The 19,179-nt window shown below is 42.2% G+C and overlaps 1 protein-coding gene across 1 annotated transcript; it reads right to left on the bottom strand.

Annotated features, from left to right (window-relative positions):
- Window positions 1–3,999: 3,999 nt before the first annotated feature.
- Window positions 4,000–9,070, bottom strand: calm2a (calmodulin 2a (phosphorylase kinase, delta)). Its single transcript, XM_038960395.1, has 6 exons — window positions 8,968–9,070; window positions 7,980–8,010; window positions 5,644–5,787; window positions 5,459–5,565; window positions 5,243–5,378; window positions 4,000–5,152 (listed from the first exon to the last, which is right to left on the bottom strand). Exons 1-6 carry the CDS (start codon window positions 8,968–8,970, stop codon window positions 5,124–5,126), a joined length of 450 nt encoding a protein of 149 aa, XP_038816323.1. The 5' UTR covers window positions 8,971–9,070; the 3' UTR covers window positions 4,000–5,123.
- Between the last annotated feature and the right edge of the window lie 10,109 nt (window positions 9,071–19,179).

Below are 19,179 nucleotides of genomic sequence, written 5' to 3' on the forward strand. Positions count from 1 at the left end.
GCAGCCACATGGTATGCAGCTATTACTAGATGCATAGCACACTTCTACCAAACAAATTTGTGTGGTCATATAGACACATCACGTATGTATGAAAACCCTTCATAAAATAAAGTTAGTCGTTTTTATTAGACATTATATCAGATTTCTTCTCAGAGGGTTATGGCCAGGTTGAATAACTCAAGTAAGGGGCCCCTATATTATAAGCACTTGTGGCCTAGTCCAAACTCTCTTCGCCTCATAGCACATACAGCTGAGTGGTATGCAGTGTAAGTGCTGTGCAACACACTATAACTAAAAAACATAATCTTGACTGGAGAGCCTGCTAAGATATTTGTGGGAGCAGTAGCAAAATGTTCTGCCCCGTTGCTAAGCTACATGGAGCATATGATTTCAAGTAGCCAGGAATTCATGTTTACACTGCTTGTCAAGGGAGTCTCATTTCAAGTTTCATGTTTTTAATGTCACATGCACAAGTACAGTGAAAGGCCTTTATTGCAAGCTCTAACCCCAACGATGCATTAATCAATAACAATGTAAGACTAAAAATAACAAGGTAGAACAAAAGCACACAATAAGAAATAATATAAGAAATAAGAAATAAGAAGAACACGATAAAGTAAGTTAACATACTATACACAGGGTCAGTTCCAGTACCATATTTACAATGTGCAGGGATACTGGATCGATAGAGGTAGATATGTATAGAGGTAAGGTGACTAAGCATCAGGATATATGATAAACAGAGTAGCAGCAGCCTATATGATGATTGTATGTGAGTGGGTGTGTGTAGAGTCAGTATAAATGTATGTGCGTTTTATGTGTGTGTGTCAGCAAATTATAGAGTGAGTGTTTGTATGTGTGTTGGAGTATCAGTGTGCATAGCGTGTAGGGCCCTGTGAGTGCATAGATGTAATTGGTGTGAAATGGCTAGCTATTTAGCGACTCGCGCTAATAGCGTTTCAATCGGTGGTGTCACACACTCTGAGACCTTGACGTAGCTGTTTCCCTTGCTCTGCAAGGGTCGCGGCTTTTGTGGGGCGAAAGATAACGATGCTTTGAAGGTGACTATTGTCACTGGGGCGAGGGGAGGGACGCAAGCAACACTGATACATAGAGACAGTGCAAAATCAAGAATAAATACAAAGGTCAACTCAGATAGTCCGTGTAGCTATTTAGTTAGCTATTTAGCAGTCTTATGGCATGGGGATAGAAGCTGTTCAGGAGCTTGTTGGTGTCAGACTTGATACGCCAGTAACCGCTTGCCGTGCGGTAGCAGCGAGAACAGTCTATGGCTTGGGTGGTTGGAGTCTTTAATGATTTTCCAGGCCTTCCTTCCACAACACCTGATATAGAGGTCCTGGATGGCAGGGAGCTCGGCCCCAGGGATGTTATTCGGCAGTCCGCACCACCCTCTGTAGCGCCATGCGATCGAGGGCGGTGCTATTGCCATACCAAACAGCGATGCAGCCAGTCAAAATGCTCTCAATGGTACAGCTGTAGAACTTCAGAACTTGTGTGTGATTTGGACACCGAGGAACTTGAAGCTCTCGACCAGCTCCACTGCAGCCCCGTCGATGTGGATGATGGTGTTGTAGTCGTGAGTGAACAGGGAGTACAGGAAGGCACTAAGTACACACCCCTGTGGGGTCCCCGTGTTGAGGGTCAGTGTGGCGGAGGTGATGTTGCCTACCCTCACCACTTGGGGTTGGCCCGTCAGAAAGTCCACAATCCATTTGCAGAGGGAAGTGTTCAGTCCCAAGGTCCTAAGCTTGGCGACGAGCTTGGAGGGGACAATGGTGTTGAGATGTAGCCAATGCAACAGCATTGTCATATAGGTATTGCTCTTATCTAGGTGGTTGAGGGCAGTGTGGAGTGCAATTGAGATGGCGTTGTCTATGGATCTGTTGGGGCAGTATGCTATTTGGAGTGGGTTTAGGGTGTCTGGAATGATGGAGTTGGTGTGTGCCATAACCAGCCTCTCAAAGCACTTACGGATGCTACAGGACGGTAGTCATTGTGGCATGAAGCCTTAGAGTTCTTGGGGACAGGAATGATGGTGGTGATCTTAAAACGTGGGGATTACAGACTGGGACAAGGAGAGGTTGAACATTTTCGTGAATATACCTGCCAGCCGCTCTGCGCATGCTCTGGGAACGCACCCTGGAATATCATCGGGCAAGCGGCAGTGGCGGTCGGTGCTGTTTAAGATGAGGGAGGATGATATTTTTAATTTTTTTATGAGCATGGCCTTATTTCTATATCAGCATATTTGATGACTGTCAATCGATAGGTTTAGGCTACTACATGAATCATAGACTGTTCTCTCTGCTACCGCACGGCAAGCGGTACCAGAGTGCCAAGTCTAGGTCCAAAAGGCTCCTTAACAGATTCTACCCCCAAGTCATAAGACTGCTGAACAATTAATCCCAATTAATCCTAATCCTATTTACATTTTTCAACAGAATCGGCATAGTGAATACACCGCTGATCACACACAAACACAGTTCACCTTCATAGGAGCCACATAAAAACAGCATGATCACTGCTCGTTGAATATATAATTCGCAACTATCTATGCAACTATCTATCTCCTCTCACCTTTTCCCTTCGATTGTGGACTTCAGTGCACAACACATCAGCTGTCTGTAACCAGTCGAAAAAACCTTTCCAAACCTTAATAGTTGGTATTTTAATATCATGACCGCTAACAGCCACACACAGCCTACATGATTGTCATGTCATAGTCAACAAACTAGAACTAACACGTTAGTAAACCCGCTACAATCATGCAGTACGGTGTACAGTCAGAAAGCAGTATATCAGTTTTTTGGGCCCCGGTGGCAATAAATTAATAAAACCAAAAGCTTCCTTTGATTTAGAAGAGTTCCAGTGTTGGCTATCCATAGCCAGCTAGCTAGCTCAGCATCCCATTATGTTTGAGCCGGGTGTTTGAGTAGGCTAAACTAGATAGCTGCATTCACTAGCTAAGTGAAAGATTTAAAAAAAATACAACCAAGCTCTGTCTAGCTTCTCTTGAATTTTTCACAACTGCTCAAATACTGTCTTCCTCTTTGAGTTAAATACTCACCACACTTTATGCACTGTAGTGCTAGCTAGCTGTAGCTTATGCTTTCAGTACTAGATTAATTATCTGATCCTTTGATTAGAAGGACAACATGTCAGTTCATGCTGCAACGTCCTCCTGAAGTTGTCATAATTACTATGTAAGTCTATGGAAGGGGGTGAGAACCATGAGCCTCCTAGGTTTTGTATTGAAGTCAATGTAACCAGAGGAGGAAGGAAGCTAGCTGTCCTCTGGCTACACCATGGTGCTACCCTACAGAGTGCTGCTGAGGCTAATGTAGACCTTTATTGCAAAAGTGTTTAAATTATTTGGTGACATGATTAATTTGGTATAGTATTATCTAAAAAGGTTCATTTTAATGTTTCTCTTTTATGAAATTCACTGATGGTCCTCTCCTTCCTCTGAGGAGCCTTCATTTGTCCGTGGCCTTGGGGGTATTGACCTGATTAGGACTTAAGTCACTTTGGCCTCGGAGAGCAAGATCAAATCTTCTGGGTCGGCACAATGTCATATGAGACTAAAAAACACACGATCCAATGTTTGATCTTGTCAAATCTGTTACAAGACCATTTGCATCTCATTGAACTGTGTATAACAAGTCACATTCAACACTCTACTGAGAAGGAAAAACAAGTTTATGATCATTGTTAGAGCAATTCGCACCATATAATAGCCTCTCAAGGTGAGAAACACGTGTCAAATGCATTTTTTTGTGCACCATTTGGTCATAATACATGGGGTTCTCAAAAGTATGTTATTGTGAGTAGTCCTATTGCCTTACTGGCAAAGAGCAACCTTTCCAGGCCCACTCAGTGCTGTATGGTACTTCCTGATTGACCGTTAATAGCTAGAACTTCAGTAAGTCACCATGCATGGTGACAGGTACAGAGGATCAAGAAGCACAGGTGAGTTACACAATAAAGAGCTTTATTTCATCTTCAAAGTTAGCATCTCTGCAAATTAACAAATTCAACATTTAACAAATGAGCACTGATCGATTTACAGCCTTAGTGTGCCGACATGCATACCTGCAATTAATTCAGGCATCTCGTGTTGAAGACTTGTGCCAAAGACACGAGGCAGTCAGCCTCTGCCTAGTACCAAGCCAATATGATCAGATAATGCAGCCAGTTAGCAAGACCTGGACAGTAAATTGGTGATCTAATGGAGTAATATTAAAAATATAATCCTTTGAGCCACCAACTCCATTTATTTTTAATGGACTACAAATTTGATCGGAGCATAGCTGAATGTTAAGAGGCATTGGCTGAGACATTCTGTGCTCGTGGAATTTACCTGGTCACTTTAAATGACCAGGTATCTTTCATATCAAGTCCTATGCAAAATTAATGTTTATCAAAACAAACAGCTTTCCTTCATACAAAAAGTTAACTATTACACAAAGGCAACAATCCATTACGGTTGAGAAAAGACAATTTTCAAATCTGGGTAAATTGTAAATTTTATTGGAAAACAAAAATATACAACTTGGAATGGATTATTTGAAGCATGGCCAAAGGCCATAAAAAAGTAGTGAGTAAAACATTAAAAAGCATAGTAAGATTAAAACAAAGTTGTTTTCTGGTAAAGAACAGCAGATACAAAAAGAGTTTAAGTGTACCTAGAAGATACACCTGTGTAGTTTTTTTTATTTTCTTTGCAGTAGTGCAATGCTGAGAGATTTCCATATACACTTTGTCCGTAGTCCATGCAGAGTTACTCCTCTAGGCCATTTCCATGGCAACATAGCTGCCCCAAGTGACAGGTCACCAATGCTGCCACGCATCCAGAACGGAGCCGACGTGACGATTCTTAAGCGCACTCCAACCCCTGGGGCTGCGACAGGCACCCGTTTGTACAACCACCCCGTCACTCCAAAACACGAGGACAGCAAAAGAAAGGGACATGGGGACTCAAGAGCCTATGCAGTTTACATGCAGTTCCTTTGGACAGCAGGGAGGGGGGATATTAAGATTTTACAGATAAATTCCACAGAAAAAAAAAGGCAAGTTATTTATACAACATCTGTACAAGGCCTTCACTTCGCCGTCATCATTTGTACGAACTCTGCAAGGGAGAGAAATAAAGAGCCAATGTTACTCTTCCAATGTCCAAAAGTAGGTTCTTCAATCTGTTAAATACATATTTTGTACCAACCTTCATAATTGACCTGGCCATCTCCATCAATGTCTGCTTCTCGGATCATCTCGTCAACTTCCTCATCGGTCAGCTTCTCCCCAAGGTTCGTCATCACATGGCGCAGCTCAGCAGCACTGATGTAACCGTTCCCATCCTAGAGCAGAGCACACGTTGGTTGAAGAGCATTACCCCACACCCGAACTTTATCAGGATGAAGGCAGATGGGAGTGTTACCTTGTCAAAGACGCGGAACGCTTCTCTGATCTCCTCCTCGCTGTCTGTGTCCTTCATCTTTCTCGCCATCATGGTCAGGAACTCTGGGAAGTCTATCGTTCCATTACCTGGAGAGAGAACAAACAGGCTTAAAGAATCTTGTGTGTAGTGCCATAAGAGGTGTTGCGTCAGAGCTGGCTCCTCACCATCAGCGTCCACCTCGTTGATCATGTCCTGCAGCTCAGCCTCTGTGGGGTTCTGGCCCAGAGAGCGCATCACGGTTCCCAGCTCTTTGGTGGTGATGGTGCCGTCACCATCCTTATCAAAGAGCGAGAAAGCCTCTTTGAACTCTGCAGAGAGAGTGAAAGAAAAAGTGAGATCCCCTGTTGGCAGTTCAAGAGGAAGACGTGACACAGGAAACCCACAAAGACCAGTTGCAAAAAAAATACAATTATTTTTTAATTTTTTTAAGTGCCACTATTAAACTCAATATTGCCAGGAAGAAAATTTGTTCTGAATAAATATAAACTCCTTGACAATACTCTGCATCAATACACCCCACCCTGACCCCTGTCAGCTCAACACCCAAAACATTGCAGATGACAAACCAGCTAGCTGCATTACCATAAGCGTTTGGGTGTTCCAACACCGACTGCTCCGTTTGTTTACACACAAAGGACAGACGGCATGAAAAAACAGCAAAGTCAGGGTAGGAAGCAGAATGAATAACAAGCTGTTTGCCAGGAGAGCCAGGGGCCTTGTTGAACAGTTGTGGCATGCAGCAGCGTGTCAGAGTCCTGAAAACCAAGACATGGCCTGCAGTTGAAAGTACTTTGCAATAAAGGAAATTCCTTTGTTGCAGGGGTACTGTGAGAAAAATACTTCCTGCCACTGTCAAGAAACCCTTATGGGGCTACAAACAAAAACACCCTAATTGCCTCCACTACACCAAACAGAAGAAACAGAGCCTAAAAGTTATTAGTGAAGTCCTTTGAAATACACTGTACAACACAGTATCTCAGGGGACACTTGCCTACAAGTGACAGTTTTCAAATGATGAAAAATACATTTGACCAGGCATGCTTATCAGTCTATAGGTTATTTTTCAGAATTGTGGAATTAAATTGGCACGTGTGTATTTGTTAGTCGTCATGCATTTTAATTTACCACACGCAAACAGAGCCTAGTTTGATTTGTCCGACAGCAGCTCCTCAAAAAGCCTACTGGGGTGATCTCTGCTTTTGTAAGCCCAGTCATTGCACAACAAATAATTATAAATGCTATCACGTGTTAACTTGTGGCCACGATTATAAAGGACCCATTTTTACTTCTCAATGTCAACTCGTAGAGCACGCCTCCTAGTCGAATGCACAGGCTATAGCCTGCCTACCGTCAACTATCAGCACGTCACCCACCACTTTACAGTGTCAGCCTGAGGCGGTAGAATCATTTGAAACCTGAACATGTTCTACTTCAAATAATGAGGCATCTTACCGTGCGAAAATCCATCCATAGAAACTATTTTATACAGACTTCCTCATGCCACTAACCAGCATTTCTGTCCTGTTATTGGTTTTCATAGCAACTTTCCTAGTCATTAGAAACCCATCATAATTGCGATTCCCCCTCTTCAGCAGACTCATCTGTAACTGCTAGCATTAGTCACACTGTTTACACCAGGGCTCCACAAGTTGCATCTTGGCAGTGTTTGAAATTGACAAATTGCATGTTCAATAATAGACTATAGCCGTGACTGTAAAACAATAACCAGCCTGTTTCCATTAAGCTGTTAATGAAAAATGTGCAGTACTTGTATGCATGCATAGTATCTGGAGGGGAAGAGGCAAAGGGAGAGGTTGACTAAACACTCATTTTCTACAGCCTTATTTTGGGTCTAAGCAGTTAGCAGTAAGATTTACCAAAAATGTGCTTCTCTTTACACCACTATGAAATAAATCAGTCAGCATTTTCTGAAAGCTGAAGCCCAAAACAGGTGTCATGTCAACTTAAGCAGCTAGTGAAGTGAAAACCACTACTCAACAATTGAGGCATGACATCCCCATGATTCATCACTGTCCTGGAGGGGAGCCACTACAGGGAAATCTCTCAGAAGACACACAAGTTTAAGTTCCTCGATACTGGCATTTATGGTAGGAGTTTATTTTTACTGGCAAAATAGGCATGAATGTCAGCATTCCTGTCATTAACTAGCTAACCACATTCCATTCAACAGCGAGAGGACACACCCATGTCAAAGGCTGCCGCCATCAGTCTGGCAGTTGATCAAGGCATGGGACCTTACGATCACTTTCTGATTAGATCATTTGTGACACGGTAACCATAAAAATGCAAAGTGTGTCACGTTCCATGAGTGAGTCCTGTAGACTGGGGTTTAAGGCCTGTCTAATTCTTGTTTTATGACCAGCTTGTCCAACGAAAGCCTTAAAAGGCAAAAATATAAATCCAATGCCAGGGTAGGTGGGGGGAGCCACAGTGGGCCACGTGTCAGGGTAGGGACCAGAAGAATACAATGCTGTCTTACCGGCAATCTGCTCCTCTGTTAGCTGATCAGCCTGGGGGGGGGAAATGAGAGGGAATTTAAAACTGGGCCACATGTGAAGTAGCTAAGACTAGTTGACTACTGAGTCACCCTTAACGTTAGCTCTATGGGAAGCCATTATCAACTGGCCATCTACGAAAACTTGCAGTTCTATGTATAGTCACATTAGCCAACATTCAGAAATGCATATAGCTACTGCTAGCTATGAAGCTAGCTCGTAGCTAACTAAAATTTCCCATCCAGCTTGCTACCCAATGCCAGAAGCAACCTTAAACCATATATTAACGTTGGTATGATCTATACTTCAACCCTTGAGTGGCCGGGTTAGTAGTTAGCCAACTATCTATGAACAATCCTGGAAACTAGGTAAAATAATCAAGTTTCTTTGCTGACTTGCGAGGGCATCGCCAAGACTAACGTTCACGGCAACATTAGCTAACGTTACTTTAGCTACGTAACAATAGCTGTTATATCGGCCGTGATCCATATAACGTCAGCTAGCTAGTTGCGGTAACTGTTAAAGTTAGCTAGTTACTGTAGCTAACATCTCTAGTTCGCATGTTAGCCAGGTACCCCCATTTAGCCAGGTCGCTCTCGTTTTGATGCATACATAAGGTAAATTACATTGTAAATGACAGCATTAGCTAGGTACAGTAATTTGCCAAACTAACCGCAAATTGGCGGTAATTTTTGTTTACCGTTAAGTCTTGCCAGAAAACTTCCCTAACCAGTTAGCTAGCTAATATAACAATCAAGTGTACAGTGACTACAACAGTTTGTATAATACTGCAAGATATTAGATTTCTTTGAATAGGTGCCGACAACAATTCATTAATTTCCGCGTCGACAAAACAAGGTTTGCCCATTCAAACGCAGTATGGCTGTCAAGCAACCACTCATTTGTCGAGAAAAAGACGTAAGGATAAATGCTGAACCATAAACGAGAAAAATCGGAATTTGCTTCACTTACCATTGCGATATACCTAGTAACAGCAGGATATAGCAAACGATTTTTAGTCGCTAAACTTGCAACCTCACCGAACGCACTGTCTGGCAGACAGTTTGACGCGCCTTTAACGGTTGTTCTTTAACTCCTCCCCCATTTGCTATCCCTCCGCCAACTTCGTTTCTCGCCATTTACTCAATTAGTAAAATCACGCATTTATCAGCATTCAAAAATTATATGAAATGTAAAATTACCTAAACTCTGTAAATATTTTCCCGACATTAATTTATATCCCATATCTAAACAAAAAAGTGCCTGTAGCATACTGAACTAGCTAAGTGCGCATGTATACTTTCTGCTAGTCAGTGAAAAAGTACAAGACGTAGTTGGATGAAATAGCTAGCTCTGATTGGTGTGTTTGTACCTGCAATGCGTCACTGCTTGGATTTGGGCTGCGGCTGCATTGTAGTCCACACAGACATGGAATTGCCACAGGCACAGGATAGAAGACGTAGCAGTCTGTAGTGTAGGAATGATCTCGTAGATTGAATATCATACATATGGCTGTAGATGGAAGTGACATGCATTCCGTTTCAGAGAGCTGCTCATTATAGTATACATTGCACAGACTCCATTATCCACTTTTTCTGGTGGGACCGTTTTCAAAAAAGGTAGTGCCACAGCTTTCAGAATCAACACATTGTATTATATTTTATTACATCTCCAATTCAGTGAAACATGTTGGGAAAGAGATTCTAGATCAGGCGTGTCAAACTCGTTTTGCCCTAGGATGCCGCATTAGGTCTTTAACGAGGTCTAGAGGGCCGCACTGAAAATGTGTTATATTTCCTCACTCAAAATTTCAACCAACACAAACCCTTATCTCTAATATAGCCCCACCAAGCCAAACAGAACGGACTCCAACCACACATGACCATCTTTTCCTCTTTATATTTAGTTTTCACTTAACTTATATTTTAGATAGGCTACTACCTATCTTTAATTTCCCTACTTTACATGTATTTAGGGCCTACAACCTACTATAAATATCTTAAACATGCTATTTATCCCTTTAGCACTAAACTGTATGATAATTAATATAACTAACCATTCCCCCTATTTGCTACCCTTACCCTAATACGGGTTCTTATCCTCTAAACCAGTGGTTCCCAAACTTTTTATTGTCCCGTACACCTTCAAACATTCAACCTCCAGCTGTGTACCCCCTCTAGCACCAGTCAGCACACTCTCAAATGTTGTTTTTTGCCATCATTGTAAGCCTGCCACACACACACTATACGATACATTTATTAAACATAAGAATGACTGTGAATTTTTCTCACAACCTGGCTCGTGGGAAGTGACAAAGAGCTCTTATAGGACTAGGGCACAAATAATAATATAATAATAATCGATAATGTTTCTCTTTATTTAGCCATCTTACATATAAAACCTTATTTGTTCATCAAAAATTGTGAATAACTCACCACAGGTTAATGAGAAGGGTGTGCTTGAAAGGATGCACATACCTCTGCAATGTTGGGTTATATTGGAGAGAGTCTCAGTATTAAATCATTTTCCACACACAGTCTGTGCCTGTATTTAGTTTATGCTAGTGAGGGCCGAGAATCCACTCTCACATAGGTACGTGTTTGCAAAGGGAATTAGTGTCTTAACAGCGCGATTTTCCAAGGCAAGAAACTCTGAGTGCAGCCCTATCCAGAAATCTGGCAGTGACTTCTGATTAAATTAAATTTTCACAGAACCGCTTGTTGCAATTTCGATGAGGCTCTCTTGTTCAGATATCGGTAAGTGGACTGGAGGCAGGGCATGAAAGGGATAACGAATCCAGTTGTTTGTGTCATCCGTTTCGAGAAAGTACCTGCGTAATTGCGCACCCAGCTTACTCAGGTGCTTCGCTATATCACATTTGACATTGTCCGTAAGCTTGAGTTCATTTGCACACAAAAAATCATACAATGATGGAAAGACCTGTGTGTTGTCCTTGTTAATGCAGACAGAAAAGAGCTCCAACTTCTTAATCATAGCCTCAATTTTGTCCCGCACATTGAATATAGTTGCGGAGAGTCCCTGTAATCCTAGATTCAGATCATTCAGGCGAGAGAAACTCGTCATTATGCAAGCGGTCAGACAAGTGAAAATTATGGTCAGTAAAGAAAACGTTAAGCTCGTCTCTCAATTTAAAAAAAACGTGTCAATACTTCGCCCCTTGATAACCAGCTCACTTCTTTCTGTAAGTTGTAAAAGCGTTACATGGTTTCTGCCCATTTCTGCATAATGCAGAAAATACACGAGCGTTCAAGGGCCCTGCTTTAACAAAGTTAACCATTTTCACTGTAGTGTCCAAAATGTCTTTCAAGCTGTCAGGCATTCCCTTGGCAGCAAGAGCCTCTCGGTGGATGCTGCAGTGTACCCAAGTGGCATTGGGAGCAACTGCTTGCACGCGCGTTACCACTCCACAACGTCTCCCTGTCATGGCTTTTGCGCCATCAGTACAGATACCAACACATTTTACCATCAAAGTCCATTTGATGTCACAAAGCTGTCCAATACTTTCAAAATATCCTTTCATGTTGTCCTGCTTTTCCAGTGGTTTGCAGAAGAGGATGTCTTCCTTAATTGACCCCCCATAAACATAACGGACATATACCAGGAGCTGTGCCAGGCCCGCCACGTATGTTGACTCATCCAGCTGTAATGCATAGAATTCACTGGCTTGTATGCGAAGCAGTAATTGTTTCAAAACATCTCCTGCTGTGTCACGGATGCGTCCTGAAACAGTGTTGTTTAATGAATGCATTGTCTGTATAGTTTTTTGGTCTTTTCCCCTAGCATTGTCCCAGCCATATCCGCTGCAGCAGGAAGAATTATGTCCTCCACAATGGTATGGGGCTTGCCTGTCCTAGCCACTCGGTAGCTCACCATTTAAGACACTTCTAGCCCCTTCTTATTAATGGTATCTGTTGCTTTTATACATGTTTTACTACTCGAAAGTCGTCTTTATTCTCACTCAAAAAAATCCAGTGGCTTATTTTTCTAATTGTCATGTTTCATTTCTAAATGTCTGCGCAAGAGTGAAGGTTTCCCGTGAGAGAGTAACGGTTAATGTGATTGGATGTTAATTATTTGACTTTGCTACCTGTATTGGACATTGTGTTGTTATTTTGCGGAACACTAGATGGTTTAATTGTATTTTTTGGCAGTGAAACGAGGATACTCAGGCGAGAAAAAAACCTCAGCCAAATGTATAGTCCCGTTGGAAAATATAAATGTACCGTTTGAAAATGTGAAGAAAAAAACATTCAAAAAATATGAATAATATGTGAATCATGTTTTAATGTGAATCACATTTTTATTTGACGTACCTCCGACGACATTGCGCGTACCCCTGAGAGTACCCCAGTTTGGGAATACCTGCTCTAAACCTACCCCCGCCCGTTACCCTAATCCGGTCCGTGTCCTCTCCCCCACCCCTCCCTATTCGTCTAATATTATTGACTTTATAATCATCTACTATCTTATCTAATTTCTTAGTTCTCTTTTATCATTCTAAAGTTTGTTTAAAATAAAATCATGTGGTTCCCAACCAGGGGTACTATGACCCCTAGGGGTACTTGGCCTATCCACAGGGGGTACTTGAGAAAACTCATGAGACCATGGGCCTACGGGTAAAATGCACATGAGGGGGTACTTCAGGGGTACTCCGGGCAGAGCAAAATTCAGTTGGTGGTACAGTAACCGAAAAAGGTTGGGAACCAATGCCCTAGAGCACATTTAAAATGACATTTAAAGCCACATTTAAGCAGAGAAATGTCTTGATCTAACCACGCCCTCCCTCCTTGATCCTTGCATCCTTCTCCCACCCAAGAGAACTACATATATATGAACAGAAAAGAGCAGCTCTGCTATCCCATCAGGCCCAGTTAGTCTTAAATGTCCAAATTGGCAAAAAATTGTCCTCTATCCATCATTTTTTGAATTTTCTATGCTCCCTGACTGTCTAGCTTTCATTTCGGTGATTATTAGCGAGCTGGAAACTGTATGAATGTAGGTCCATTATCATTTCTACACAATTTAGATTTTTTTTTGTCATTTTAAAGTATATTGAGTTTGCCCCCCCCAAATATTTTTTTTATATATACAGTATATATACACACATACACACAGTGCATTCGGAAAGTATTACACATTTTGTTACGTTACAGCCTTATTCTAAAATGTATTAAAATGTTTTCCCCCCTCATCAATCTACACACAATATCCCATATTGACAAAGCAAAAACAGGTTTTTAGACATTTTTGCAAATTTAATACAAATAAAAAACTGAAGTATCACTCAGTACTTTGTTGAAGCACCTTTGACAGCGATTACAGCCTCGAGTCTTCTTGGGTAAGACACTAAAAGTTTGGCACACCTGTATTTGGGAAGTTTCTCCCATTCTTCTCTGCAGATCCTCTCAAGCTTTCAGGTTGGATGGGGAGTGTCACTGCACATATATTTTCAGGTCTCTCCAGAGATGTTCGATCGGGTTCAAGTCCGGGCTCTGGCTGGGCCACTCAAGGACATTCAGAGACTTGTCTCGAAGCCACTCATGCGATGTTTACGCTGTGTGCTTAGGGTCGTTGTCCTGTTGGAAGGTGAACCTTCGCCCCAGTCTGAGGTCCTGACCGCTCTGGAGCAGGTTTTCATCAAGGATCTCTCTGTACTTTGCTTCGTTCATCATTCCTCGATCCTGACTAGTCTCCCAGTCCCTGCCGCTAAAAAACATCCCCACAGCATGATGCTGCCACCACCATGCTTCACCGTAGGGATGGTGTCAGGTTTCCTCCAGACGTGACGCTTGGCATTCAGGCCAAAGAGTCAAATCTTGGTTTCATCAAACCAGAGAATCTTGTTTCTCATGGTCTGAGAGTCCTTTACCAACCTTTTAACAAATTCCAAGCGGGCTGTCATGTGCCTTTTACTGAGGAGTGGCTTCCGTCTTGCCACGCTACCATAAAGGCCTGATTGTGATTGGTGGAGTGATGCAGAGGTGGTTGTCCTTCTGGAAGATTATTGCTCTAACATGCACTGTCAACTATGGGACCTTATATAGACAAGTGCATACCTTTCCAAATAATGTCCAATCAATTGAATTTACCACCGGTGGACTCCAATCAAGTTGTAGAAACATCTCAAGGATGATCAATGGAAACAGGATGCACCTGAGCTCAATTTCAAAGTCTCAAGCAAAGAGTCTGAATACTTATGTAAATAAGCTATTTCTGTTTTTTATTTTGAATACATTTACAAACATTTCTAAAAACCTGTTTTCACCTTGTCATTATGGGGTATTGTGTGTAGATTGACGAGGAGAATAATGCTGCAACGTAATAAAATGTGGAAGAACTCAAGGGGTCTGAATACTTTCCAAATGAACTGTATAAAGCTATAATGTTTTTTTACTCAAACCCCCCGCGGATTCTAGACGCAGCATCCCACTGCTGGCTTGCTTCTGAAGCTAAGCAGAGTTGGTCCCGGTCGGTCCCTGGATGGGAGACCAGATGCTGCTGGAAGTGGTGTTGGAGGGCCACCCTTTTCCTCAAGTCTAAAAAAATATCCCAATGCCCCAGGGTGATGATTGGCATTGCCCTGTGTAGGGTGCCGTCTTTCAGATGGGATGTTAAATGGGTGTCCTGACTCTCTCTGTGGTCACTTAAGGTCCCATGGCACTTATCGTAAGAGTAGGGGTGTTAACCGTGGTGTCCTGGTTAAATTCCCAATCTGGCCCTCATACACCATCATGGTCACCTAATCATCCCCAGTTTACAATTGACTCATTCACCCCCCCCTCCTCTCCCCTGTACTATTCCCCAGGTCGTTGCTCTAAATGAGAATGTCTTCTCAGTCAACTTACCTGGTAAAATAAGGGTAATATAAAAATAAATAAAATACGCTAGATGAGATAATAGGTCAGACATGAGTGCAGAGGTTAAACAGCCATGTTTGAGTTAGCTGACTATACTCAACTCCACGATTTACGATGGAGTTGAGCGGAGACTAGTGTGGGCGGACTGGAGCTCCAACATCACATGAAATGAAGTTTTCATCAACAGAAGTTCATAGTTTTTTATAAACATACGTGTGTGTGTGCATGTGAGTGTGTGTGGGTTCTGATGTGTGATAACAGACGTGACCAGGTGTGCAGCAGTCAGTGGCTGTCAGCTTACTGTGGATTCTCAGGGCTAATTGCGTTGGTAGTGTGGATGGGAGTATCTGATAGCCCGATTTATTATGCTTGGCTGCTCTCCTGTCTCCCACTGGCCACCTGTCTCTGTCTCTGTCCCTGTCCCACAGGAACCACAAGGCAGGGGGAAGATGGAAACTCTTCGGCTGAGGAGGATTTGAAGAACCATTGAGAATGTAACAGAATCTCTATCTCTCTACCTCAAGTCACCTTTCTCAGTCTCTTTCACTGACAGTCAAAGGTCTAATGAAGTTTCTTCTTCCTAGCAGTGGTGTAAAGTACTTAAGTAAAAAATACGAGAAAGTACTACTTAAGTCGTTTTCTATGGTATCTGTACTTTACTTTACTATTTATATTTTTGACAACTTTTACTTTTACTTCACTACATTCCAAAAGAAAATAATGCACTTTTTACTCCACACCTTTTCCCTGACTCTCAAAAGTACTCGTTACATTTTGAATGCTTAGCAGGACAGGAAAATGGTCAAAGTCATGCTCTTATCAAGAGAACATCCCTGGTCATCCCTACTGGCGCTGATCACTAAACATGCATCCTTAATTTGGAAATTATGTCTGAGTGTTGGAGTGTGCCCCTGGCTATCCGTAAATTTAAAAAACAAGAAAATGGTGCCATCTGGCTTGCTTAATATTTTTAATAATTTATACTTTTACTTTCAAGTATATTTTAGCAATTACATTTACTTTTGATGCTTAAGTATATTTAAAACCAAATACTTTTAGACTTTTACTCATGTAGTATTTTACTGGGTGACTTTCACTTTTACTTGAGTCATTTTCTATTAAGGTATCTTTACTTTTACTCAAGTATGACAATTGGGTACTCTTTCCACCACTGCTTCCTAGAGAAAACATTGAGATAATTTCCTTATGAATGTCACACCCTGATTTGTTTCACCTGTCTTTGTTCTTGTCTCCACCCCCCTCCAGGTGTCGCCCATCTTCCCCATTATCTCCTGTGTATTTATACCTGTATTCTCTGTTTGTCTGTTGCCAATTCGTTTTGTTTCGTGAAACCTACCAGCGTTTGTTCCCCTGCTCCTGTCTGTTCTTGCACCTGTTTTCTAGTCCTTCCCGGTTTTGACCGTTCTGCCTGCCCTGACCCTGAGACTGCCTGCTGTTCTGGACGTGTTGCACCCTCTCTGGATTACTGACCTCCGCCTGCCTTTGACCTGTTGTTTGCCTGTCCCTGTACTAGAAATAAACTTTTGTTTCTTCGACACTGCATCCGAGTCATACCTGAAACCTGACAAGGAACATAAATGCTGCCTGTTGTTTCTCTTAGTCTTCTGTTAGACCCTTTGGGTTGGTGACATACTGTAAATGAAAGCAGAAAGAGCAACACATGTTTTCTCTATTCTCTTTCATTTCATTCTGTTCACAGAGCTTTAGTTGTAGATGTGATGTGTGATCTTGTGAGCAGATTCAATGTCACCTCCCTGGCTTTTCTCTACCTAATCTGGAACATGCTGGAGTGTATTCAGTGAAAGATGTTTTCCTGCAACAGGATTTTACTCTCAGTGCAGATTATGTAAATCTGAAGGAGACGGTGCAAAGGCTTAAATCTGTCACAAGAACCAGATAAGCTGGGATCTGTGTGTGAGTGTGTTTCGGTGTGAAAATGCACCATATGAGGCGTTTATGATCATGAACTCTGTGACGAAAATGTTTGTCTCCGTATTTAAAGGAACTCGGTGTGACAAATGGTGTTCTGATTAAGTATTGTTTAATTTATAATGCTGCAATTATGTTATTTCAAACCAAAGATATTAATGGCCACAATGTGGGCACAGTCACACCATTATGTTTTTCCATCTCTATGTTCTATCATCTCTATTATGGTGGCTCCCATACATTTGTATAATCAGCTGGGTGGTGGTTGGTGACATGCCTGGGTCCCTGGGGATAATAATCAAAGGTGATGGTAGGTTAGAGGTTAATATGGATGGGCCTGATTGGAACCCTGGAGAAATGAGTTCATGGTCTTTAAAACGTTAAACCAACTCTGTGATGTAACTTGTGAGGGGTTCATGGGGGGATGTGTGTGTATACTGAATATATATATATATATGTATGGGTTTTATTGGTTGGTTTCAATATATTTACATGCAATAGTTTACTCATTGTGTGTATATGTCAATCAAATGTTCAATCAAATGTATTTATAAAGCCCTTTTTACATCAGCCGATCTCACAAAGTGCTGAACAGAAACCCAGCCTAAAACCACAAACAGCAAGCAATGCAGATGTAGAGGCACGGTGGCTAGGAAAAACTCCCTAGAAAGTCAGGAACCAGGGAGGAAACCTAGAGAGGAACCAGGCTCTGAGGGGTGGCCAGTCTTCTTCTTGGCTGTGCCGGGTGGAGATTATAACAGTACATGGCCAAGATGTTCAAACATTCATAGATGACCAGCAGGGTCAAATAATAATAATCACAGTGGTTGTAGAGGGTGCAACAGAGGGTGCAACAGGTCAGCACCTCAGGAGTAAATGTCAGTTGGCTTTTCATAGCCTAGCATTCAGAGTTCGAGACAGCAGGTGCGGTAGAGAGAGAGAGTCGAAAACAGCAGGTTCCAGGAAAGGTCAGGGTTCTATAGCCGCAGGCAGAACAGTTGAAACTGGAGCAGCAGCACGACCAGGTGGACTGGGGACAGCAAGGAGTCATCAGGCCAGGTAGTCCTGAGGCATGGTCCCAGGGCTCAGGTCCTCCGGGAGGGGAGGGGAGGGAGAGGGAGTATGTGTGTGTGCCTATGTGTGTGCTCGCGCGAGTGTGCACACGTGCACATATACGCCTATGCACTAGCCCAGTAACCTCCCCTTTCTTGTCTTGCCACCTCTCATCTGTATGGTATGCATGTGCAGTGCTTGACTTGGGCAGGAGCTGAGCTGATGTAGTGATGTAAAAGTTGGCAAAAAATATATATAGTAGAGTACATATACCCCCCCCCCCAAAAAAAGTAGTACTTAAGTACCTCTATTGCTTGAGCTCCTGTTCTTCTTACAGAATATTACCTCAAAACTATTGTGGAGCTCCTGCACATAAATGTAAACAGTACCAGCACCTATTTCAGCCAAGTCAAGCATTGCTAGCATGTGTGAATATATAACTGCTCCGGAGAGTTAGACCTTATCTGCAACAGGCAACCCATCCCCGAACACACTCCTCCAGACAGCTGCTCTTGGCAGTGGTGGAAAAAGTATTAAATTGTCATACTTGAGTAAAAGTAAAGATACCTTAATAGAAAATGACTCAAGTAAAAGTGAAAGTCACCCAGTAAAATACTACTTGAGTAAAAGTCTGAAAGTATTTGGTTTTAAATATACTCAAGTATCAAAAGTAAATGGAATTTCTAAAATGTACTTAAGTATCAAAAGTAAAAGTAGAAATAATTCCTAATTCCTTATATTAAGCAAACCAGACGGCACAATTTTCTTGTTTGTTTTTATTAACGGGTAGCAGGGGCACACTCCAACACTCAGACAGAATTTACAAACGCAGCATTTGTGTTTAGTGAGTCTGCCAGATAAGAGGCAGTAGGGATGACCAGGGATCTTCTCTTGAGAAGTGTGTGAACTGGACCATTTTCCTGTCAAAATGTAACGAGTACTTTTGGGTGTCAGGAAAAATGTAAAAGTACATTATTTTATTCAGGGATGTAGTGATGTAAAAGTAAAAGTTGGCAAAAAATATATATAGTAGGGTACAGATACCCCCCCCCCCCCCCCCCCCCCCAAAAGTAGTACTTAAGTACTTTACACCACTAGCTCTTGGTCTCGCACCACAAGGTCAGGGTCATGTGTAGGGGAGGCGGGCTGTAGTCAGGGACTCTGTGTCCACCACTCCATTTTAATTAGTGTCACTGCTCAATGTACTGTGACATCATGCCTGGATAAAAATTGTTATTGTCCTTCTATACCAGTTAAACAGTAAGCAGATCCATCCATAGCTAACTGTTACAGAGCAATGACT

Source organism: Salvelinus namaycush, chromosome 22, assembly GCF_016432855.1.
Source record: "Salvelinus namaycush isolate Seneca chromosome 22, SaNama_1.0, whole genome shotgun sequence".
NCBI lineage: Eukaryota > Metazoa > Chordata > Actinopteri > Salmoniformes > Salmonidae > Salvelinus > Salvelinus namaycush.

Bases quoted from the DNA above. Each gene is read 5' to 3' on its own strand.
- calm2a (XM_038960395.1), bottom strand. The intron at 5,566-5,643 runs GTGAGGAGCCAG...TTCTCTCTCCAG, and splicing joins CAACGAGGTGGACGCTGATG to GTAATGGAACGATAGACTTC. The intron at 5,379-5,458 runs GTAACACTCCCA...GCTCTGCTCTAG, and splicing joins CGTTCCGCGTCTTTGACAAG to GATGGGAACGGTTACATCAG.